General features: G+C 37.5%; 1 protein-coding gene across 1 annotated transcript; it reads right to left on the bottom strand.

Annotated features, from left to right (window-relative positions):
* Window positions 1-5,785: 5,785 nt before the first annotated feature.
* LOC6572802 (protein single-minded) lies at window positions 5,786-14,261 on the bottom strand. The gene is made up of 8 exons (XM_032733727.2): window positions 14,195-14,261; window positions 12,825-13,019; window positions 10,696-10,865; window positions 10,362-10,463; window positions 10,057-10,224; window positions 9,791-9,990; window positions 7,490-7,596; window positions 5,786-7,411 (listed from the first exon to the last, which is right to left on the bottom strand). The coding sequence occupies exons 1-8, from the start codon at window positions 14,244-14,246 to the stop codon at window positions 6,066-6,068; spliced, it is 2,340 nt and encodes a 779-aa protein (XP_032589618.1). The 5' UTR covers window positions 14,247-14,261; the 3' UTR covers window positions 5,786-6,065.
* Window positions 14,262-25,432: the final 11,171 nt, after the last annotated feature.

The following is a 25,432-nucleotide window of genomic DNA, read 5'->3' as shown; positions in this document are numbered from 1 at the left end:
AAAGCAAAGAATCTTATGCAAGTACTTGATTCTGATTAATGTAGACATTATCTATCAATGCCGATAGCTGCCAGAAGAAATTAAAGCTGAGAGAGAATGATGCAAAGCAACATCCAGATGAACAGGTAAATTGACCCACGTAGGCGGAGCTGCTCAAAAAATCTATATGCATATGCTTCCACATCTCATATATATATCGACTACTACATATACTCACATCCAGACACCCCGTTTGATGAAATGTTATTACCCTTAGTCAAAGTGAAATCAAAGTGAAAAAAGTGTTGCCTACTTATTTGCGCGCACTTCAAAGTCAAGTCAAACAAATGCATTAGATAGCAGCGCACACATAAATATAAGCATGTGTGCGTCCTATCACGCCTTCACTCACACACACACACACACACACACATACAAATACACACGCCTCAAATATTATTCAATTTGCTGTAATAGGAACGCTTAAGTTTTGTGCTGGCGTACATGGCGTATGCGCAACATTTAGCGCCCGACTGTTGGCTGTCGCTTGCGTCGCTCGCATCATTCGCATCGCTCGAGCCTTCACACTTAATGGCTGAAGTATATTGATGATGTCGACACACTTGCCGCCGCAGCCTACTTACCCCATGCCCCGCAAATCTGAATCGACGCATTTGAACTTCAATGACGCGCAATTTTATGCGTAAATCTTTTACATAAATTTTGCAAAACGTTTGCGTCTGCACGAAAGGATTTGCCAAGCCAAGAAGCCATGGCTCTTTGGCTGCTGATTTGCCGCTTTGCCGCTTTGCTGCTGCTTTACTGGCTCTCAAAGCACTTTCAAAGCCCCTTTCAAATGAACGGCAAAGTGAAGTGCGTAAAAAACGTTAATATGGGCTTTAGCATCCTTTTTTATGACATTCACTGCTACAATTTAGCGAAAAGCCAAACATGCCCTCTGCACCCTCACTGTCTCTCTGCAGATCAATGCGTATTCAATGAAGAAAAAAACACAAAACACAAAATATTCTTCAATCTACTCGTAATGCATCATAAATCTGCTGCGTAACAATATCCACATGGATAAAAATCAAAATCAATTCGATTTTATAACCAAAAAGTTTCTCTTTAGAGCTGCAATAATATTTTGAGAAGTAAAATTTGATGGAGCCCCAACGAGTTTTTCATAGAGAGCAAACAGTCTTTTGAATATTTTGAAGGCGTCTTTTGGATGTCGACTTGATGAACATCAATTTTGAAATTTCGAAATGCTTCGATTGTCATTAATATAGATATTTTATATATGTATATATGATGGATAATATGAACACATATTCAAAAAAAAATTAATGTGTATTCTACAACTATCGAATTATATATTATATAAATTTAAATATGTTTCACTCTTATGAGCTTATATATTACATGATCCTACTAAATAAAATGACGCGTTTTATTTATTTTTAAAGCTTTAAAATGCTTTTAGCTGTATTTATATTATGCTTTCTCTTGCTATGAATAATATATATTACGATTTAATAAAATATATAAACTATGAACATAGATTTGCTTGGACTGTCCCCTAGTCATTTACTGTAATAATAACTTATCTATTATATATTAAATATATTTAAATAATTCAAAAGGTCAAAATATTTTTCATTTAATCCGATTCACACAAACGTAGCCGGACACGTTTACACTTCACAGACCTTCGCTTCAGGGCAGTTAAAAATTTAATTACTCACACTACAAATTAACTAAAAATTATAGCTTATAGCACCCGCACCCTAACTTGGTCTACATTAACATTTATTTCACCTCATAGAAGACAATTTAAATGGAGAAATGCAAAATAAAAGTTGAGTGAATAAAACTTTTCTGAATTATACTCATTTCATCCATAAAATAATCTCAGTTCTCTTCCTTATAGCTTATTAAAATTTTAAGCATACTCCATATATTTCTTTCTGTTCTTCTTCTTCTGCTCGAACTCTATAAATGACAATGTTTTGTTTTTATTTAGACAGCTTTAATTTGGCCAAGCCACAAATCACATTGTCCATAGATAGATACATATACATGTATACATATAAGTATTTGTACACATAACATAACCATTCCAATTACAATAAGAAATATAAGGAAAAGTAACCTACAAACGGGTATAGAAAATTTATTAAGTGATAAATTTTGGGCAATGCGCAAAATGTCAGAAAAGGTCAATTGAAAAGTGAAAGCTCAAGAAAAGGATGCTAAGCGCCTTTTGGCACCCACCCACACCCGCACACACACGCACACTCACACACACTCAATCAGCGAAGGTTGGTGCTGCCAGCGAATGTCCGTCGTCATCCTTTGTCAATGTCCTTTCGTTTGACTACCCCCAAAAAGGACGCACAAAACAAAAGCCGCTCAGAACAAATTACCAGAGTTGTCTTTTCTGCAAGTTTTGTGGCTCCATTTTTTTTTTTTTGTTCTTTTTTCTTCTGGCTTGTCGTTTTCCTTGGCTGAAACTATTTCTAGCATTTGCCAATTGCACTTTTCAACTGGCCCCATTTCGCCTGAGATGCTTGAGATGCTGACCAGCCAGCAAACTACACATACTTAGATCCCTGCCCAGGCACTTTAATACAAACGTTAGTCGCCTATGGTGGCTCCCTTGTGTGTACAGTTGCGTGCAATGAACTGGGGAATAGGACAGACCCTTGGACACACACACACACACACACACACACACAGCGAGTGCGTTGCAAGCAATACAGTTTTGCTGCCAACTATTTGCCCACTTAAACATTTATGTAATAGGCTTGAAAATTTTCCATTTGGAAGCCACATAAGCTGGCCAAATGTGTGCCATTCTCCAGGCATATCCTGCCAGCGTATCCTGTCCAGCTGCAGCACCTGCTGCTACTGCTGCTGCTGCAACCTAGCGAGCATTAAAAATTTAAATCGCTTACCATTTCCGTGCCCAACCGCAATGATGCTTGAGCAGCTTTGCCCAGGACTCTCGGCCTTGGTCGTTGCGGTCCGCTTAGAGATGGAAGTCGGCGCTTGACGCACCTAAACATTTAAAGGAAACTTAGCTAAATCCTATATATATAAATATGTTGAACATAAATATGACTACTTCCAAGAACAAAAGTTATATAAAAAAGTATAAACAAAATATTATTGCGTATAATCGCTTTGATGTAAAAATTATAAAACAAAAATTAGTGTTAATAAAGTGTAGAGATTGAGAAATATATAATTTTAATATTTATTCCTTAAAAAAGAACTAATTAAGTATATAGAAATAGACTATAATATGAAACCAAATATATACATATTTAGTAGTAACTAAAAAAAAGCATTCTACTATTTTATACATTTTATACATTCGGAAATAAAATTTTAAATATATATTCGTCTTTATATTTTATAGCAAAAAACGTTCAAAATAATGATTTTCGCTCGAAACGATTATTTTTCACAATACTTTTATTTTTAGTGCAGCTTTAGTAATTTGTTAAAGTAAAGTTTTTAGTACATGTACTAAAACTGAAATTTGCAAATGCCAGTTAACAGTTGTTGTCGGGGCGCTCGTAAAAATCAACAAACTGTTTGTAAAAACGCGTTTGGATTGAAGCAAAATAACAGCCAAATATCGGGCCAGGCGTTTAGCTGGCGTTTTTATTTTGTTGCTTTTGCTTTTTATGTTAACAGAAAACGATGCATCATAACAAACGAGATTGTTGGCGTTAGAAATGAAATGGCGAAAGAAAAACAAGCACAGCGTTGCCAGCTCGTTAAGAGAGTTTTTAGAGCAAATATGCAGTTTAAACGTTTTGCAACACAGGCGGCAGCAGCCATATCTAACTCCCATTTGCAAGAGACAAGAAATAAACATATAAAATGTTTAATGGCTATTTTAGTAGCATAGCAGATTCGTGTTGAGAAACGTATGGATGTGCCATATCTAAGACCAGTTTGTCGTATTTAATTTAAGTCGAGAACTTTTTGGGGGCAGCTGCTGCATTTATTTAAAATGCGTCACTCGTCGGCAAGCCGACCAGCCGGGCAGCCGGGCACGTAGAGTCCGACACGAATTTTAAATTAAAATACTTTGCACTTGCACTTGCGTTTAAGACCAAAATTAGGTTTTTGCATTTCTGAAATTGTGCACTCGAATGCTACTCAAAATGGCGCAACTTTCGTTATTAAAGTGCATCTCGGTTTCCACTGCTGTCCGGCGATGCCAGAAGGCCGAAAAGAAATGAGCAAAAAAATGCACACACAATTGAACAGGGGAGTAGCATTGCCAGAGCCGAAACAACTCCCACATCTACTTTTAGTACACTTTCCTGACGGTTTGTTTTTGCATTCATTCTCTTCTGCTTTTCCATTTTTAATATGACTTCGTTGCCCCGAAGCTGTGTTGAGGCGAAAGTCTGCAAGTTGCGGTTTGGTTGCACTTAAATTATTGCATTAAGGCAAAGTCCTTGAGCAATGGCAGCAGCAGCCAAGCTCTTTTTTTTTCTTTTTTTTTCTTTTTGAGAGGCGTGGGTGGTTTGGTAGCATTGCAATTAAATAATTTGCGGTCTATGCGAGAAAAGTTTTCCCAAATGCTAACAGAAATAAGTTAGCAATAAGTCAAAGTGAGGCACAAATTGCAGCAAGTCGTCTTTTGTGCTCTGTGGCAATTGAAAAACGACAATTAGCCTCTACCAAAAGAGGTCAGTCAGCCCTTTTATCTGCAGATACCATACTCTCATTCTCCTTTATCGCTCTCTTACTCTCTAGCTTACTTTCTGGCTCGCAAATAGCCGGCAATAAATCAATGACACTCACATAGGGCCATAGACAGCAGGCAATACGCACAGGACACAGCACAATGACACGTACATGGGCTAAAATGTTTGTTTTGCATTTGACCAAAATGCCAAAATGGCCAAAACAAAAGCAAACAAACAAACAAAATTAACTAAACATCAAGTTTGACTCCAACTTGTGCACCAAATTAAAATTTAAATAATTTACAATTAGTTAGCAAAGAAATTATGCGAATGTGGCATGCAGCATAAGTGCCAGAGCTTTAAATTACATATATAATTTAAGACTTGAATAGAACATTTCATTAAAAATAAACGGTAGTCGTAGCAGCGCCATCTATGTGTTATAGTAACAATCACGCTGCCAGACTGATGAAAAAAAGACATATTGTACGGAATATTATTGAGAATAAGTGTAAGAACCGGTGCATCAAATGCTGACATGGCGCCATCTATATATCATTTTATACCATTAGGCTGCCAGACTACAAATACAAGTTAACAGTTCTTTAAAATGTTTGAAATAGAAAGCTTGTCCGCTGTAAGTACTTATAGTAACTTTCTACAAATAAAATATAAATAAATTTAAATGATATTTATTAAACTTAATCTTATATCTTATCAGTGAAAATTGCCTATATATTATTTAGGTAAATAAATTTTGTTTTTTGTTGTTATTGTTCACCCACATAATAATTTGTTTATTCAAATTAGAAAATTTTACGTTTACAATTAATGTTACATTTACAATTATTTACGCGACTTATGAAGATCATCATCATAACAGATATTTATGTAAATGAAGAACGCTGCTTGCTTTATTTACACATTAACGCATATTTATATACATACGAATATATAAATATTTGTTATTATAGTAATTTGTTGTATGTATATATGTATATGGTAAGTACATAAGTTAATTTGTATGAACAGCTTATAGCTAAGAGCTTATAATTACAATTTTTGTTTATATATAATTTGTATTTGCATTTGTTAACAATGGTTTTTTATTTTTAGTTTCAAACAAATGTGTCGAAGATTAATAATATTTAATAAATAGATGCTTGCAGTTGAAATAATGCTGAAGAGATAGAGAGAAAAAGGCTTTTGCCGCGTGGCTCAGCCACGAATGGCAAAAGCTTAGAGCTGAACAAAAACGCAGAGATGCATTAAAAATAAACGATATATCGAAGCGTTCGATATATCGATAACATTGCAACAATATTTGACTCTTCCAAAACGAACAACAACGGCCGACGACAGCTGAGGCTAATGCACAAAATCGTTCGGTATATAGTGCTGCGGCTCAACGATCACGCTCGTGTAATGGGGCGTGGCAGCAATTGTTGCTGCTGCAGCATTGACGCTCTTAAAGCTTTCAGCAAAGTCGCTAACCACTCGATGCTGTTGCTGCTGCTGCTGCTGTTGTTGCTGCTGATGCAAGCCATATTGTTGCTGCTGCGGCTGGTATTGCTGTTGTGCGTGTTGCTGCTGTGTGAGTTGCTGTTGGGTCAGTTGCTGCTGCGGATGTTGCTGCTGTTGCACATGCAATCGCTGCTGCAAATGTTGTTGCTCCATCAAATGTTGTTGCTGTTGCTGCTGCTGCGAACTGTTGTCGGAGAAGTAGCTCAGCTCGAAATTGTGACTCAGATCGCTGTACGTGGTCTGTGAGGGTGAGGTGCCGTTCACAATGGACGCATTGCCCGTGGACAGCTGGCGATCGCTTTCCGAGCTGCTCGAGCAGCTGTTCGAGTTGGCCGAGAAAGGACGCATCATGGACGTGGCCACGTCCACGGTCGCATCATAGTCATAGTAATAATGATTGTTGTTGTTGTAGTAGAGGCTGCCCGTTGTCGTGTCCGGGTACTGCATTTCCGTTGAGTAGACGCCGGACGACGAGGCCGATGCACTGGAGCCGCTGCCGGCGGCGCTAGACGCAGTGCCGCCGCCCGCACTACTGCTCGAGCTAACCACCAGATCATTGAGTGGCGGATAGAGCTGAGTGTAGCTAAGGCTGTCGTGATCCATGCTGCCCGGCTGCTGGTGCAGCTGGGCGTGTTGCTGATGCCACACGCCGTTGCTGTTGCTATTGTTATTGGCGTTGTTGTTGTTGTTGTTGCTGCTGCTGTTGTTAGCGTTGGCATTGACGGGCGTGACGGCATTGGGCGGCTGCGGCAGCACCGCGAGCGGCAACTCTGGCTCAAAGTACGGATCCAGCTTGGGACTCACACTCAACGTTGGTGTGCTCGAAGCCGGATGTTGCTGCTGGGCCTGCGACTGCGACTGTGATTGCGCCAGCGGCAGCGGCTGTTGCTGCTGTGCTGCAACACAGACATTGACCGCCGCCGCCGAGACGCTAGCTGCTGCAGCGGCCACGGCCGCCGCCTGGGCAGCCGGTGAGATGGGCTCACGCTTGATGACGCCCGTCTGGATCTCGTTGAGCACCAAGTCTTTGACCTCTCTTTCGCTGAGCACGTAGTTGACGCTCACGATGAAGACCTCGCGGGAGGAGCGCGAATTGTGCACCAGTGTGGCATACGATTGCACCCACACCCAGCCGCCGCCTTTGGTCAGGAAGCGATAATATTTGGTGGTAACTTGTCCTTTGTACAGCACTAAAGAATTGGTGAGGGAGAGAGAGGTGTTGTACCGTTAGCTTAGTGCACAAGGCTTTACTGTTATTGTTTTCTTACGGATTTGATGGGAGCAGCGCATGGCCATGATGTCCGCGGCATGAATGTACTGATAGAGCGTCTTCTCGATAAGGTCCTGTGGCTCGTAGCCGGTTAGCTGCGATACGCTGCAAGTAAATAAACAATAAAAACAATTGAGAAAATAAACCAGAGTTGAGGTTATGTACACAAGCACCGTTGAGGTTATGTACTCAACGATTTCGTTGTATTTTTATACGCTTGCTGAAAGTGTGAGCATGTTGACAAGCAAACTAAGAAATTTCTCCTATTGGTGACTGGTATATTAGGAAAAGGCATATATTATATAATATTTTGTATCCTTTTTCGCATGTCTTACAATACAAAAATTAAAAATAATTTTTTTAATTCATTGAACAAATTTAAAATATATATAATTTAGAAAAAAACTCTATTAATTCATTTGTAAAAAATGAAAAATAAATAGAATATTTATAAATGAAAAAATGTCGTGTATTTAATTTAAATTAATTTAATCTAACAAAAAAATTAAAATTAAAAGAAAAACCACATCTATTGTTAAATATAAAATAAGTTAAACTTGTTTTACCAACAACTTAAAAACATTTTATTTTTATACCTAAAATAGCTATTTCAGTCAAAATTTATACGAATTTTTCAGATATACACATCAAACCGAGCTCTTCTTCATTTTTAATCAATATAAATATCAACGTAACAAATATATTTTTGCAACTTACTGTATAAATACATACAAACAAATTTATTTTCTTTCTATTTTCTTTTAACGTCACGCATTTATCACGCACACAAATGAATGTAAATGCGAATTGATATGCCTGAATAGGGCATTCAAATGTCGTCTTTATTGCTCGTTTACATTTTTTTATTTAAACAAATGCTGTTGTTGTTGTTGTTGTTGTTGTTGCTGTGTGTTGGTCGGTTTACTTTTGTCAACTTCAATTCAATTATGCAGCAAAAACAACAGCTAGCTTACACAGAGCGAAAAAAGGGCTGTTTCACACTTTGGGGTTGCACCACATCCTGCTACCGGGCGAGCAACTAAGAGAGTGAGCGAGAGAGAGAGAGAGAGAGTCGGAGCGAGATGTCGAGAGTGACAGAGACAGAGCATTGCTGCCGCGCCTCATGGCAACATCATGAGGGTAATTGAGTGACAATAATGTCAGACAAAGTGGTCTGGTTGGAGGGCAGCTGGTTTTGCTGGTTCTGCTCGTATAGGCAAAGGCAAAGGCACTTAAAGGCAACCGCCTTCTGCTAACGCTGCCCCGCCCCCGTCCCCCAATTCAGTCACCTCCCCCTCGATTTGCTGTGGAGCAGCGCACACAAAGCAAAATCAAGCTCAAGAGGGAAATGATTTGTTTTCCTTTTCTGTCAGAGCGGGGGATTCTCGTCTTGCGTTTCGTCATTTCTTTTTGTTATATTTCTTTCTTCTTCTTTTTTTAGCCGTTATCTTTTTTTTTGGGGGGGGGTGCTGTGTTGTTTTTTATATATATACATACATATATTTAACAGTTTCCTTTCTTTTTTTTTTGTATGTTGCTGGCCTCTCTGTTGCGACCCGTTTAAATATTTGTCTAGTGTTCCTAGTGCTCTAAGCGAAATTGAGCCTTTTTTATGGCGTTGGCAACGAAGAGAGCGCAAGCTTTACTTTGTTAAAGTCCCTTTTCCATTGTTTACGATCGGGTTTCGTTTGGTGTTTAGGAAATGTTTCATCTGTCTGACAATGAAAATTTCTCATCATATGATCTAACTATAATACTTGCTAAGTTAGTTCTTAAACTGAATTAAGTATACGATCTGTTGCGCTGTTAAGGTCACCCTAATCATTAAGATACTCAAAAATGTCAAATTATTCAGTCTGTCTATTTCAATATTTAATACAATACTAATTACTAACTATTGAATCACTTCAATAACATCTGTAATCTCTTTATAATAGAACTATCTTATTGAAGAGATATTGTTTACTACGGTCACCCTAAGTATTATTTACCTATTGATTTCTAAAATAAATAGTTAATTATATCTATAAGGAATTATTAAGAAGCATCGTCTAGAATAATAATGAATTGAATATAAACTCCAATGATAATAGGGTCACCCTAAATAAAAGCTAACAATATTAGGTATTAAACCCTCCTTATATGATGATTACCTAATAAAGAGGTTCTGCAGCTGCTATGGTCACCTTAATTTAGAGTTCAAGTCAATCTTCATAAACTTTGTATTCCTAAACACATTTTAACATTTTTACATGCCACATTTCATATTTCCACGATATATTTTGATGGTTTAACTTACCGTGCATCGAAAAAGATGAGCTTCATATCAAGCTTGGCCCGGAACATGAACATATTCTGATGCAGTTTGATCTCCGTGATGGCGGATGAAGGCAGCGAGTGACCGACGGCAACCAGGCCGAGATTCTGTATCAGACTGCCCTGGCCATCGCCGCAATCCGGATAAATGCGCGCCTTCAGATAGCCGGAACAATGTATCACCTGCCGAAGCCAATATACCTCACAATTAGCAAAGTCTTAAGAAGGTATAAACCAAGTTTAGCTCACCTTAAAGCCGGAGGTTGTGAGGCCCGCGTTACGCTTGGCCAAAACACATTTCATGCGCAGGAAGAACGTCTTCTCGATCTCGATCGTGTGCGAGCCACGATCGTGGCCATAGGCCGACGGATGCTGCACGCCGTTCGGGCTGCCAATGGGCGTGTGCGTCTGAGCGAGCTGTAGGGAGTTGAGAAAGGCAGCCTGTGGCATGAGTCAACCGTAACAGAGACAGACGTAGGCAAATAGAGACAGCGATAGAGAGAGAGCTGCTATTGAGAAAAGGAGAGAGAGAGAGGGCGAGAGAGTCTACTCACTGGATGCTGATGCATGTGCGGGTGCAAGGACAATATGGCATTCATCTCATCCTGATCGTAGCTATGTATGTACTCAAATATGGAGTTGCCCGTCAGCTCGACCTAATGGAAAAGGAAATCAGAATGAAATTAATGCCAGTTGCTCGCTTGCTCAGTCCTGAGTGCTGAGTGCCAATTAGTGAGTCGAGCGTATGCAAATTCCAGGCCATTTGATGCCTGCCACTTGACTTGCAAATGGCGAATGCAAGTGGCGCTGCCAGCCCGGGCCCAGAAAGGGCCATTCGCCAGCTCAAATTTATGCGCATAAATCAGGCAAATGATGCCCAACACCCACCTGACTGAGACCCAAATGCACCGAGGCCGTTTCCGAGATGTACATGATTTTGCCATCAGGTGCCACCACGAAGATGAAGCCGTCCAGCGTCTGCAGCAGATGCGAGCCCAGCTCCTTGATGGTTGCGCCACGCTGCATCGCAGGCGAGGAGCCCCAAGCTTCACCGAGTCCTGCAAGCAAAAAAACAATAAGCATACGATTGTTATATAAGATATATTGTATAAAATATGTAGTATAAGATGAAGTATAAAGCTTGTGGTAGAAAACCCGAAAAGTAAGACAGGTAATATAAGTCATATGGTGTATACGTGTTGTATAAGACAATGAGTATAAGAAAGTGAATGTAAGAATGTAAGACTTATAGTCTAGGATAATACTATTAGAATCTAGTATAAGACACGGAAAGAAGGTTTCGGACTTATATGTATATAATATATAATCTTTCATTTGAAATATAAGTTCACAGGTCTTATATATAAGAAATTTACTATAAGAACTGTGAGATAAGACATGTAGTATATGAACTGTGTTATAAGACATGTAAAACAACATAGGTAGTATAAGACGACTATAACATATGTAGTGTAATCCATGTAGTATAAGACTTACTATAGAAGTATAAATCATGTTGTATAAGCCAGGTAATATACGACCTATAGAACATGTAGTATAGATAATATACGAAAGAAGAGTATAAGACATAGAATGATATATAGTAAATTTGATTGTATGGGGCATATAGCAAAGGTCATTAGGTGTATGTGTTTTTAAAACAGAAGTCTTAGACATCGACAGATTTTTGCCATATTGTATAAGACAATCTACTTCTCAATTCCCTATTAGCAGTTTATACAAATTAAAATCTCTTGTGAATTAGCATTATATAAAAAATCCACCTATAATTTAGATTTACAGCCAGGCTGTAAATTTGCCATGACGCCGTTCCAACTGAATATTAATAAAATTCTCACAATGCCAAACTTTTGGCAGCTCATTCTTCACTTACTGCACGAAATCGTGCTGCCTGGCTGTGCCAACTTTCCCATGGCCTCTTTTGAGCAGAGGCTGTCAACTAAATCAGCAGCCGCCACACGCCGAGACAACGAACTGTCCCCTGCCCCCTCCGGCAGCTTGCTGCTAACCTACCCACACACACAGTTGACGTCTAAATATTATTCCCAATTAAAGTCATCAGCGCCGTAGGTGGCCCATTCACAGCCCACACGAACTGACGCCCCGAATGGGATATGGCCCGGACGATATACGATACGCATTGCATTCTCGTGTCATCTACTCCTTGTGCTTAGTTGTTGTTGTTGCTGTTGTTGTGCTGTTCTCATTGTGCGCGCACTTCCTTGCGCGTTGTTTGTTGCCTATTATTAAAATAATTATTTCAATAAAGCAATGCATGAAAAAAAAAACCAGAAAAGCACAAAACGCTGCGCACAATGGAACAACAGCAGCAGCAACAACAACAACAACAAACGCCCTTAACTTGAGCCTGTTGTGCAACCCTCGTAGTCAGCACAAAATCTCACACACACACACATACCCACCCACACATACACTGATAGCTGTGCCACCCAGCGCCAACCACCGGGCATCCACTTCCAGTGAACGTCTCATCTCGTCTCATCTCGTCTCGTCTCGTCTCGTCGCTCTCTCGTGTTGCTCGCTGCTCGCTGCTCTTTGAGTGGAAACAACAGGCCGCCATTGTGTTTTTCCGACTTCGGCCCCCCCAACCGCACCCCCAACCCACTCACCGCCCTCCCCCACCTGCTTGTTTATTGTCTGCGCATTGTTCGAGTGGTTTTTCCTTTAAGCATATGCTTTAAGCAAACAACGCCTTTTAAACTTGAAAATTTGTCGTCGTTGTTAAATTAACAAAGGCCGTATCCTGCTGTGTCCTGTCTAACTGTGTGTGTGTGTGTGTGTGTGTGTGTGTGTGCCAGCTTAATGAGCGTGTCGGCCGCGTGGCTGTCACCAGGATTCCTTATGCCTCATTTGACGTAATTCACACACAGCGAAGGCGCAAGATGAAAAGCCAAATGAATTCAACTGAACCAATTGGCATTTGGTGGTGCGCACTGTGGCGCACTGCGACTTGGCCAACTTGTTGGCCCACTTACCATCGGGAAAAACTTGACGCATTTTCAAATAGGATGTGGTCAGACGTATGACTGACGCCTTGTCCAGCTGCGACGTTATCGCCGCCGGCAACGGCAATAATTTGGCCAATTCACAAAATTCCGTATTCTCCTTTTCACGACGCGTGCGTGCAGCATTTTTGCTTTTCTCCTTCATGGCACACGTTTTGGCTATATCTGCAAAAAGGAAAATTGCCGAACATGATTTAGTTTATCGATTATATGGAGCTATGGATCATTATAAATAGGTTAAAGTTGCTAATGAAGATGATGAGGTCTTTGGATTAACAAAGACCATTCCTTGTATTATTGTTTATTATATTATTTTATTTTACTTTTTACTAAAAAATTATATATAGACAAAGAATATTATATATATAGGAAAACTGTATTTTCATTGTCATTTTTTTAGAGAATCTATAGAAGTCTTATGCATTAACGATTTCAAAAATTGTATAATGAAAGATTTTGGGAAACTTATGATTACGTTGATTTATCAAGTAATCTTCAAAGCAACGTAAAACAGACAGTATACCCCTATACTATCAATATCAGTATAACACTAACAGTATAGCCTTATCCTATATTTGAAACTCCTTCATACTTGCATTAAACTAAAATTTTCTATTTTATTTATCAATCTGTCAATGGGAGTAGGTATCTAAAAAAAATAACTTGAGAGACCGGGACACATATAATATTTATATGTATGTATATGCATGAATTTTCAAATCTCTAGATTTAACCAGACTTAGCTTATTCATTACTATAACAAAACATTTATAAATAAAGTTTTCATACAACAGAGAACCTTAAGACCGTACTTTAAACAATACTGACGAAAAATGATATCTTTACCAGATCCAAAATTACTGACTCCTGAAACTCAAGCTACATTAATGGACAAATGTATTAATTTTTTTTTTTGCTATCGAAGATCTCTTTCTTTGGGATTATCAATTGTTATTAATATTATGTAGTGTATCAATAATATACACTTACAACACATTTATTATACATATGCATATATGCACGAACCAAATTCAACTATGAGTGGAAATATATAAGATCATTTGAGCATCATAAGAAATAATCAGCTTGATATCTTCACAATTTGACACATCTTCATTCATAACTTTTCTATCTTATTCCTATTACCTTCCTATTTATGTACATGTGTATATATATTTTTAAAATACATTCGAATTTTAATTTAATATGTATATCTATTATACAATATCTGCACAGGTTTGTTTCATTTGATTTAATTTATTCACTGTAATCTTTCGAATTATACATTTATATATTATATTATACATTTTCCTTATCAAAAAATTCTCAATCACACAAACCATGTAATCTGCTCTCATAGCAGTCCTTGCGCACACGACGATGGTTCGTCATTATGTGTTACAAATTTTACTTGTTTTTCTTTTTTGGAGCACACAAAATACGGGAATATCCTTAATGTAACTGAATTCGTTGTTGCGAGCACTTGCTCATAGCACGACGATCACCTGTTTACAACTGAGCGCACTTCGTCCTGTGCAGTCAGTTTTAACCTGGAAACTTTCTACCTGAGCTGCAAAGGCTCTAAACTGTAGCAGCCATTGGTCAGCAACAGCAACAGCAACAGCAAGAGAAACAGGTAACAGGCCAATTGACTTTTTGGCCATGTTACCGATTTTCCATTGATCCTCAATGGCAAACGGAAGTAATGGAAGTATTGTCGAAGTGTGTGTGTGTGTGCAACAGGTTGACAGCATTTTTGACTTTTATACATAATGTACAAAAACCTATGTTTGCCAATACCAACAGAGCCCTTAGACAGCTCTGTGTGTGTGTGAGTGAAGAGTTTTTCCGTTCTTTTTTTGTTGGCCAAAATTTTGTACGCTGCCTTCTTTGCCATTGATAAAATAGTTTGGAACGTGATTTTGGCGCAGTTTTTGGCAAATATGCAGCGCATAGCTCCTGCTGCTTTACACCCACACACACATATATATATATATATATAAAGATACTTATATATATTGGCTATTTAGCAGCAGGAATTGCAAGAATTCGCACGTAATTACAAGTTTATTGACATAGGTCACGTAGCCGCAAGAGTCACAAAGCCCTAACCTGAATGAAACAAATATATATATATATATATATGTATATATCTGTGTCTTTGCATGTCTGCTGAAAGTCTGGCATGATAAACAATTTTGGCTTATGGCAAATCAATTTATGCCAGGCTAACTTTAATGTGAGGAGAGCAAAACAAAAAAAAACAAAAAAAGGGAACTCTAAGTAAATGGCACATTTGTCAAAAGTCGCTCAGCTGCTGGGTGTGAGTTCGGATGCTGTTCCGGAGTATGTGCATCCGCCACGCTCACGCGAGGTATGTATGTAAGTATATACAGTGCTACGGGAGCAACAGATTTGCTAAATGATCATAATCCTAAAAGAGCTGCGCGCCGCTAATCCGCAACTCAAATGTGACAACATGCGCGTCTGAAGTGCCGCCGAGGTCGTTCCGTATCGTATCCGGCGTGATGATGCCGTTCCTGCTGCTTCTTCTTCTTCTTCTTGTTCTACCAGTGCCGCGACAGGGCAGTTTCATCTGAATTGCCATTGTATCGCGGCTAGCAGTTAGCTAATGATAGTTTATGTTCCCTAAGTGGGTCACAATGGCAAAGGATATGCACACATATACAGATATAAGTACACACAGCTCATAGACTCCATATCTAGCAACGAGAATATATATGCACATAATTTTGCCATAGCCATAAAAACGAGCGGAAATTCGACAAATTCCCATAAAGCACAGAATCAAATAGCTTTGAAAATTAATAAACATAAATACATAAATTTCTATATATTCGCCAGTTGGAGCACATTAAATATGCACAATAATATGAATTGATTGGAAGATTGAGGCGAAAAGTTTTCTTCACCCGCGACACTTATCAAACGATACTCTTATTGATTATTCAATAGCTTGTGGAAAGCAATAAAGAATAGAAATAATTGATCAAATGTAACCAAAAGAAATATAAACTAAAGTATTTGTGAATAATAATATTCAAAAGAAATAAAAGAAATTATAAATCAAACTATATTAAAAACTAAAACTCTCGCAAGTCTCTGAAATATTTTGATTTGATATTTTTAATCGCTACCTAAAGGACTGAAACTGAGAAGAAAAGTTGTTAGAAATGCTTTACAACTTTAACCACTTCTTAGCCATATTCTAAGAGAGTATAAATGTGCTTTTAAAAAGCAGAACCTAACAACATAAAAACATACATATTTATTACAAATAAATTTTTACAAAACAATTTTTTTTAAATAAAAGTAAAAAGTGTAAAAAGCAAATAAAAATGTAGATCACAAGAAATCCAACTTTTTTACAAATTATGACAAATTACATTTTTCTATTTAATGTAATTTTTATAGTCATAAATTTTTAATTTAATTTAACTTGATTTATTTTTTAATTTTTTAAATATTTATTTTTAACAGTTTTTTCATTCAAGTTATATATTTTTACTTAAAACATAAAAGCTACATACATATATATTTTTCAACCAAAATTTACTTTTTATTTTATCTTATTCAGTTTTGGTCAAAAATTTTTCATTTTAATTTTAGTTAATTATTTATACAAAATTATTTTTAAAATTAATTATTATTTTTTATGCTTTAAAATAGTTGTGAAAGTTTATCTCAAATTTATTAAAATCTTCACACACTCGATTCAATTCAAACGTTTTCCAGTACTTTCTACAGCAATTAGAGACTCTCTGAAAAATATTGAGTCCTCTAGAGCATAGCTAGTCACACTTGACTACGAAGTTATGGCACTCCATACCAGGAAAGAGCATTAAAATAACAAACAGAGATGCGAACTTGCGGAGCTGCTGCTTAGCCATAGCTTGACCTTAATCTGGTTAAAGGCAAATGCCTGAAGACAAAATAAATAGAAATGTTTTAAAAATAAATCCGAACACAAATGTGCGCACTGAACTTGAAATGGCAAATAGGGAAAGAGTTAGAGCAAGCAAAGGAGAGTGAGTGAGAGAGAGAGAGAGTAACGTAGGTAAAAGCAATGCAAAAACTGATTGACAACGATTCCCACGCTGCCAAAAAGTCTCAATATACATAGACTAAATATATATAGAGTGTATATATGCTATGTATGTATGTGCGAGTGTAGTAAAAGCAGCCATAAAGCAATTAACGGCACATTTTGAATGCTGCTGCGCCGTGCTGCTGCTAATGTGGGTGTTGCGGCTGCGCACTGCATGCGGCATGCGACAGGTAATGTGCCACTACGAACCTAACACTACACTCACTATATATGTATATACACATATATATAGAGAGAGATATTTGCTAAAAATCTGTATGAAGTCTAAGCAATTCCCACGCTCACGTCGGACGGGTATTTCCAATGGACCAATTGATAAAGCGGGAAAAAACGCGCAGCACATGCAAAGGGCATTGCCCATTAAGTGTGAGAAACTCAGCGACTGATACGACTTTTCAGGTAGAGTATATGCACAGATTCCCACACAGCAGCAGCAGCAGCAGCAGCAGCAACAGTCGTGGCAGCATCAGCATCAGGTCCTGCATATCCTGCGCTATCAGGTGATGGAAAATTCAACATACGTTTTAAATGTGCGTAACATATGACATTGCCATAAAGGATAACGGATAAGACATATATACAGTGCCTGCTGCCAGTGTTTGCCATTGCCAAACTGAATCAACCCCAAACCAACAAGCAACCCAAAACACCCTTCCCCCCTCGCAACTCACCCACACACTTGCGTTTTTCTGTTGTTTTTTCCAACGCACATGAAGTTTTATCTTGAAACAACAGCCAGCATCCCATCAGAGTGTGCGGGATGAGGTAGGCGGCGGAAAGGGGGAGGGAGTGGAGGGGTTTGTGGGCGCGTGTGAGCTGCGCAAAAATTTTAATGCTCGGGCCGCGCTTAATTTTCGGATTATAGCCCGTAAAGTAAACAGCGAACGCATTGTCCTTAGCCAGCCAGCAGCAGCAGCAGTAGCAGCAGGAGCAGCAGGAACAGGAGCAGCAGGAGCAGCAGCTAGCAGCCAGGACGACTGCACATTAACCCAATTTCAATATGCTTTTTGATTTGTTTGCCCGCCACTTTAACATTATCAAACAGCGGTTTATGGCGGGTCGCGCGGGGGCGCCACAGTGGGCGTGCCGGCCGGGGTGTGTGCGTTTTAATTGCCAGCAATAACAAGAAACGACGGCCATAACAATAACATCGAGGCGTTTGCATTTGGTTTAAGTTTGCCCAAATCCCAAATTCAAATCTGCTAATTGCAACGAGTTTTTGTTGTAGTTTGGGTTTAGGGCATTACAGTTAGCCCCCCTTACCCCTCCCCCCACCAGCACTCTGCAATTGGGTTTTAAGAATGGCGTATTGATGCGCATAATTTTGTCATATATAAGCTTTGAATATATATCTTTTGTATATATATTTGATCTATAAGGAGTTCGTATATATAAAGAGTTTGTTTATGCATCCTCGCAGGGCTTTAAAAGGGTTCTCCTGGTATTTTCTGCGCCAATAAGACTTATAAAACTTTTGTCTGCTTTTCAGGAATTTTCTGCTTAGAATTTTTTTTATTTATGGGCTATTTAACTCTATCAACTTAATATAAATTCAATTAAAAGTGCTAAAAGTAATTGAAAAAGCTTTAAAAACGTTCAGACCAGTAAATCAAAGCTCTATTTTGTGATCGAAGTAAATAATGCGCCTAGAAACATATTGCCAAATTCAAATAAAGCTGGCTAAATGCGGCATTTGGCAATGGGAATAGCTGAGCATAGAAAGAAGCTTAAATGCATTAAACATTAACAAACAGCACAAATATCGTGTTGCAGCAAACGAGTCTCTAAGAACATAAATAACAGATTTTATTGTTGAACTGCAGCACGGCAAATGCAATAGCAAATAGAGCGAGAGAGATAGCAATAAGGTATTATGTGAGCTGCATATTGAAACGTAACGATAACACTGTGCGACAAAATTTAGTTGGATTTTTAGCTTGATGTAACTGAATCGGGAATCCGAAATAGGAATTAGAAAACAAGAGAGAGGGAGAGATATAGACTGAAAGAAAGAAAGGAAGCTAGAGATAGAGAGAGATAGAGTGTGAATGTGAGTATGATTGTAAGTGTGAGTGTAAACGTGGGTGTGAGAAAGAGAAGAGACAGCGAGAGTGAGAGTGGGAGAGAAAAAATTAGAGTGAAATAGAGAAAGCGAAAGAGAGAGAGAGAGAGAGTGTGAGAGATAAAGACAGCGAGAGTGACAGAGAGCAAAAGGGACAGTGTGAGAGGGAGAGAGAGAGAAAACTTCAACAGTATTAAATAAAGATTTTTACAAAATTTAGAGCCCATATTTTAGCAGAGATATTACATTTTCAGAGAGAGAAATTTGAGTATGAAAGGAAGGTGGAGTGTGGTCAATCTTTAAAGAGTGTTCTTTAAAATTAGATTTAATTTGATTTGAGGAAGAGGTCAAGAATATATGATGAGCATTGATTAAGCTATAGAACAGAAAGCTTTGCTCCATCTGCAGCGCCTCTAATGTGGAGAGCGTTATAAAATCAACAATTATATTTGATATGCACCTTAAATGTAATTATTTATTATTATATTTTTACTGAAAAATGCATGTCTCAATTCATTCAATATTCTCTCAAGTCTTGAAGCACAGTCAATATAGTATTCCAAGTTATTTGCATTTACCTGTTCAGTGATTTTAAAAATAAAACCTGTTGCCTAGTGTAATCAGGCAACAGCAACAACATTTTAGGCATTACAATATTTTTAAAAATTGCAAAAAGGGAAAAAAATTGAAAATAATTGCGCATGTATTTGTATATTATTTGTATTTGTATTTGTATTTGTATTTGTTGAGCAAACATGCAGCGCACTGAGGCGTTCCAAATGCGAAAGTAAACTTTCAAATGAAATAAAAAGCAACAGCAGCAACAATAACAACAATGCCAATGGGCAACAAATACGGCAGCAGCAGCCCAGCAGTCCAACAGTCGAACAGTCGGGCAGTCCGGCAGCCCAGCTATAAATACGGAAAATCTCGAAAATATCACGTAAAATCGATCAACAATACAAACTTGCAAACCAAATGGCCATTGGGTAGCAGCCAGTCTTAGTTGTCCGTCCGTCCGACCCCTGCCATACGAGCCCGGCAAATCAAACAAGTCAAGCGCTGGGCGCTAAATGGGGCTTCCGTCCGTCCCCACCAAGGGTCAAATCGATAACCATAATTTTATAGCATTGCGCTGTGCATACAGCCAAAGGCCGCTGCTGTTGTTATGCAGTCTGATGCCCCTCTGACCTCTCACTCTGTCTGTTACCACTCTCTTGTTCTCTCTCTCTCTCTCTCCCTTCCTCCATCTATCTCTGTCTCTTTCGTACTGTATGCTATGTCCGGCCTCACCTACGCGTAAATAACCAAACACCTCCATTATCACTTACAGCGCGGCAGACGCATTGTTCGTTTGTTGTTTTTGTTGTCAGTACGTGATGTTCCCTATAAATTTGAATTTGATTTTGAATTTGCTCTAAAACAGCAGCAGCAACACAAATAACAAAAATAACAACAATTATGACAAAAGTATTGCAAGTCGGCTGTGCACGACTAGCAGGGTTAAATGAGATTCTAGTTGACACTTGATTGCAATTGAACGCAGTCACAATGGAATGACCAGTTATCTGTGCTTCTTCCTCTTCTTTCTCCATAAACCAATCGAATATACTAATCTGCAGCTATTTCATGATATATAAGTTCTTTGGCCTCTAACTATATACAAATTTGAGTGTTTTGCATACCAAAGCATAGAGTTAAATTTCTTTAAATAAAATATATATTTACAATTTAAAAAAAAAAATGTAAGTTAGATAAAAAAGTTAATTTTTACAGACTTATAAGTTTTATGTCTGTCTCAAAATTTATATCTAGAGCTTTAATAATATTGAAATATATTGAAATAAGTCAATAAACACCAATTGGAAAATAGGTTACTATAGAATAGAGTGCCTTTAAAATGCTTTCAAATCTATATCGATAAATGTTTCCCAATTGCAGAAGATGTATGCGATCTATATATCATTTACATACAGTCGAATCCCGATAATTCGAAATGGTAAGGGGATCAGTCTTTTTTTTTCGATTTACACACTGAATTTGTGAATTATCGAGAAAAAAGTTTTTCAAAGAGAAAGAGTTTTTTCATTTATCGCGATTTTCGAGTCAGCGAGGTACAAATTATCGATTTCATAATTACAGAAGATGTATACGAAAATTACAAATACTCAGATCCTATAGGTCCTGAGTCTCAGGTATTTATGAACCAATTCAAATAGCCCCACCTATAGAAGCTGAGTAGAGCAGAGATATAGCATTTCTATAATATATACGACCCTGCTCAGCGCTCTACAATTACTTCATCAGTCCCTCTTCCTAAGCACTTTCAAATAGTACAGGGTATCAAATAATAATAATAATACAATCAAGCGTGTTTGGTGTGACTCGACTACCGCACTGATGGCGAACGCTGTACAAATACGAGAAATTCAAGAGTGGAAAACAGGTAAATAGGTAAACATGGAGACCAGCAACAGCATCAAAATGTAAACATGCTACACATTGAGTTGGTAAATATTATCACATACATATGTCTATATACGTATGTGTATGTATGTAGAACGAAGAGCAAAGCTCTGGATATTAAAATGAAACTTAAGACCCGAAAATCTGTTAAGCAGACAATTTGAGTTTGAGTTTATTCGGTGACAAATACTATTACTCAATTTGAGCATTTTGAGTAAAGTATTAAAAATATTAAGAGTAATATGTCTTGCTTGAATAGATATAATATAAATATTTAAAAAAAAAGGAAATTGTCAACATAAGGTATTTGTACATACGTATATCTAGCTATGTGAGCATAAAACTCTCTACGATAAACAATCCAATAAATAATATAAACAAATCTTTATTATAAAAATAAACTTATATGTTAAAAAAAAAAAAAAATATATATATATATATATATATATATATATTATTTTTATTTCACATTGTTGTTACAATACAATGTCCATATATTTTTATTTTATTTTAAATCAGTTAATATATTTATTATGTTTAATAGAGGTCTCAATTCATTTTCACGTGCTAGATATATGTATATGTATATAAGACATGTCAATAGATGCCTAACCAGATCAACAATGAATATAGTAAAATATATACTTAATTTCACTATAAACTACTTAATATTGTACAAATATAAGATATGTATAAAAATTCAACTAATTTCATTTTATTATTATATCATTTCCTTTTAATTCCAAGCAAATTTCACATCGTAAAAGATTTTTAAATTGCTGGCATTAATTGCGTCTTACATTTTATGATATGAGCAACTGCAACTGCAACAGCCGCTGCAGCAGTGAATGTGCAACAGAACAGCAAAAGCAAAAGCAACAATAACAACAACTACTACAACAATAACAGCTACAACAACTAAAACAACAACAAGAACAATAGCAACTTGAACTCAGTCGTAGAATGAAACAAAAATATGGTTGAAAAAAATCAATACAAAGTCACGTTTAAGAGAAAATCACGTTTCATTAGATACCTACACCATATACTATATATACGTATATACGTATACCTTGCACATGCCCTCACACACACACACACACAAACACGCATGCACACATACTCATGCAATACACTTAAATTCCATTTGTTGCTACAATTTCGTTTTATGTAAGCGAAAACTATTTCAGTAAAAATAAAAGCAAGAGCAGACGCCATTTTAAATAGCTCCATTTCGATACGACAATCCCTACTTTTATAACTATATCGTTGCATGTTTACCTTGAAATTTACGACAAGGCTGACATATTGTGGGGCGGATCTAAAACTAAATATAGAAGACACCGCAACTGCGGTGCTAAGAGATCATTTTAGTAATGATGGAGGATTGCTGGTTCCCCCAATATAAGATCACTTAATGCTGGGCAATAAGTTGCTCTTCCCAAAATGGTGTTGACAATTTGAATATATTTTCGGTTTAAGCAAGAGATTATTGGAGGCCTTTATGGGCTTGCTTGTCTATAAAGCGAGTCTTAAACATAAAACCCTTGTAAAGCATATGATATATGACGCATAATAAATCTGTGGAGTTATGGAAAAAGCTGATTTTTGTATTCTTGTAGCTAACAAAATCATAGAGTTGTCCTTAAGTATTAAGAAGAAAATATATGCCTTAAGACCTGTTTACTTTTTAGGATTTTAAAATAAGAAAATCAAGAAGTCAAGAAGTCTCTAGTCGGCCCAGCCCATCTAGTATGTATATACCACGATGATCAGGATCACTAAACTTAAACGAGATATTCGATATTTGGGTATTCTCTAGAAGTTTCCATAAATCTATTGAATTAACTAAAACGTTCGAAATTTACTCAAATTACTTAAGTTTTATTTAGAGTTGACAGAATGGTTAGGGGTTAAACAAATATTATCAATTATTTCAAAAACCATTTATCTACTAGTTCTCTATCATGCAAGATCTACAGTCAACTATCAAGTCTAGTTTTTACACGCTACGTGCGTTACGAGGCGGAGCAGACGGAAAAATGGATAAAAAGCGGTGTAAAAAGGCTAATTTTTATGGAAGCTATGGTCAATGGTATTATGGAGTCAGTTAGAAAAGATAGACTTTCGAAACTGCAAAACAATCTCCAATAGCCGCGGCATTTGATCCACACTTAGACAACTCTGTCTGCTTATTCTATACAATTAAAGCAAATGCGCTTATCTTAAAGAAAAACTCAAATTAAGTAATATTGAAACTTACGAATTTTAACTAATTTTCACATTACCCTTAATAAAAGTCGAATTAGCATCTTAATAATCTTCTTAATATATATTTATTACTATTAAAAATAAAATAAAATGAGATGAAATATGATCAATTAGTACTTAAATTTACTTTGATCGCAGATTCCATACCTCTATTATAAACCAACCAAAAATTATATTCAGTCAATTAATAAACAATAATGGAAAGAAATCTAAAAAGCAATTACTCTTTAAATAAAACGTAGGCCAAAAAAAAGTATTGAGCTTCAACTCGAGGTCATAGTTTAGAAAGCCATATAAATATACGTATATCCAGAGCGAACAGGAAAATTACAGCATTAAGCGGATTTTGTCACAAGAAGTCAAACACGCACACTAACGTGCAACTCACACACAGCCACACATACACATTCAATGCCCCAGACGAATCTCAGTTGATACATCCAAAATGTGGGAGACAAAAGTTAAAAGCATAAATTCTAGCAGTACAAAAAAAAACAACACAACAACGAGCACAGGAAGCAGCAGCAGCAGCAGCAAAGAACAGCAGCAACATAAGCTATACAACAACAAAACACAGCAAGGGAAAGACGACTAAAAAAAGAAAATGGTGTCTCAGCCAGGTAACATTAGAATGATATTAGGGCCGCCGTACGGTTCATTCACCGACCATTGCAATACGGCTGCGCCGCTGCCGCAGTCGCTGCTGCTGCTGCTGCTGCTGTAACAGGAAAAAAACTGGTTTTCAAATACAAACGTAAACGTAAACACACACACATACACATGCCACCCTCTGTGCAGCCAGAGTAACAACAACAGCTGCGAACGCCGCAGTGAGTGCGAGCGAGAGCGGGCGAGTGCAAAGCATTACACAAATACGAGCAAACTGGCAACAACATCTCATTGGCTGTCTCGGCGTGTTTAATGCCCCACGAGCATACAAACAACGCACACAAACAAAGCGCGAGACCTGGAACGACAAACTGGAACTGGAAATGCTGTGTGTGTGTGTGTACGAGTGTGCTTGTGCGTGTGTATTGTATCTCGCGGGCTAGCTTGTGTATTTGTATCGCGTCCGTTGTCGTTGCCACCGCTCCGCCCACACACAGGCGCATAATTGTTGTGTGCACGTCTGGCAACGCCTTAATAATTGTTATTTGAGTTTCATTTTGTTGGCGCGGCTTCTCTGTGTGGATGTATGCATGCGTGTGTGTGTGCGTGTATTTTATACTCCATTAGCAAAGCATTTCGTGCATTGGAGTGTTTAGCTTTCTCTTTCAGCCCTTTCGGCCAAAAAGATTCTCAGTTGATGATTGATGTGCATGTATGTGTGTGTGCGTCTATATATATACATATATATTTATTTTTGGGGGCGTGTGGTAACTCTTCCGACCTCGTGCGTTTGACAAAATTCAATGTCAGTTCCACGTGCATATGTATTGGCATGCGTATGTGCTTAAATGTCTTCTTCTATACACTTGGCCGCCATTTTTTTTATTTTAATTTTATTATTATTCTTATTTGCAATTTACACAAATCTTAAGTATGCACTCGTAAAGTTTATGATTATTTCATTTTTTACTCTGTTTAACTGGTTTTGTGTGTTTTTTTATGTTCAACATAAAAAATTGTAATGAATTTCTTGTAAAGCTT

The sequence above is a fragment of the Drosophila mojavensis genome, unplaced genomic scaffold (genome assembly GCF_018153725.1).
Source record: "Drosophila mojavensis isolate 15081-1352.22 unplaced genomic scaffold, ASM1815372v1 contig_16, whole genome shotgun sequence".
Taxonomy (NCBI): domain Eukaryota; kingdom Metazoa; phylum Arthropoda; class Insecta; order Diptera; family Drosophilidae; genus Drosophila; species Drosophila mojavensis.
This window is presented reverse-complemented; position numbering and strand designations above follow the sequence as displayed.

Excerpts from the sequence above, each read along its gene's own strand:
- LOC6572802 (XM_032733727.2), bottom strand. The coding sequence starts at position 14,246 with ATGACGAACCATCGTCGTGTGCGCAAGGACTGCTATGAGAGCAGATTA. Across the intron at positions 13,020-14,194 it reads CTATGAGAGCAGATTACATG|ATATAGCCAAAACGTGTGCC; the intron begins GTTTGTGTGATT and ends TCCTTTTTGCAG. Across the intron at positions 9,991-10,056 it reads TCACAACCTCCGGCTTTAAG|GTGATACATTGTTCCGGCTA; the intron begins GTGAGCTAAACT and ends TGGCTTCGGCAG.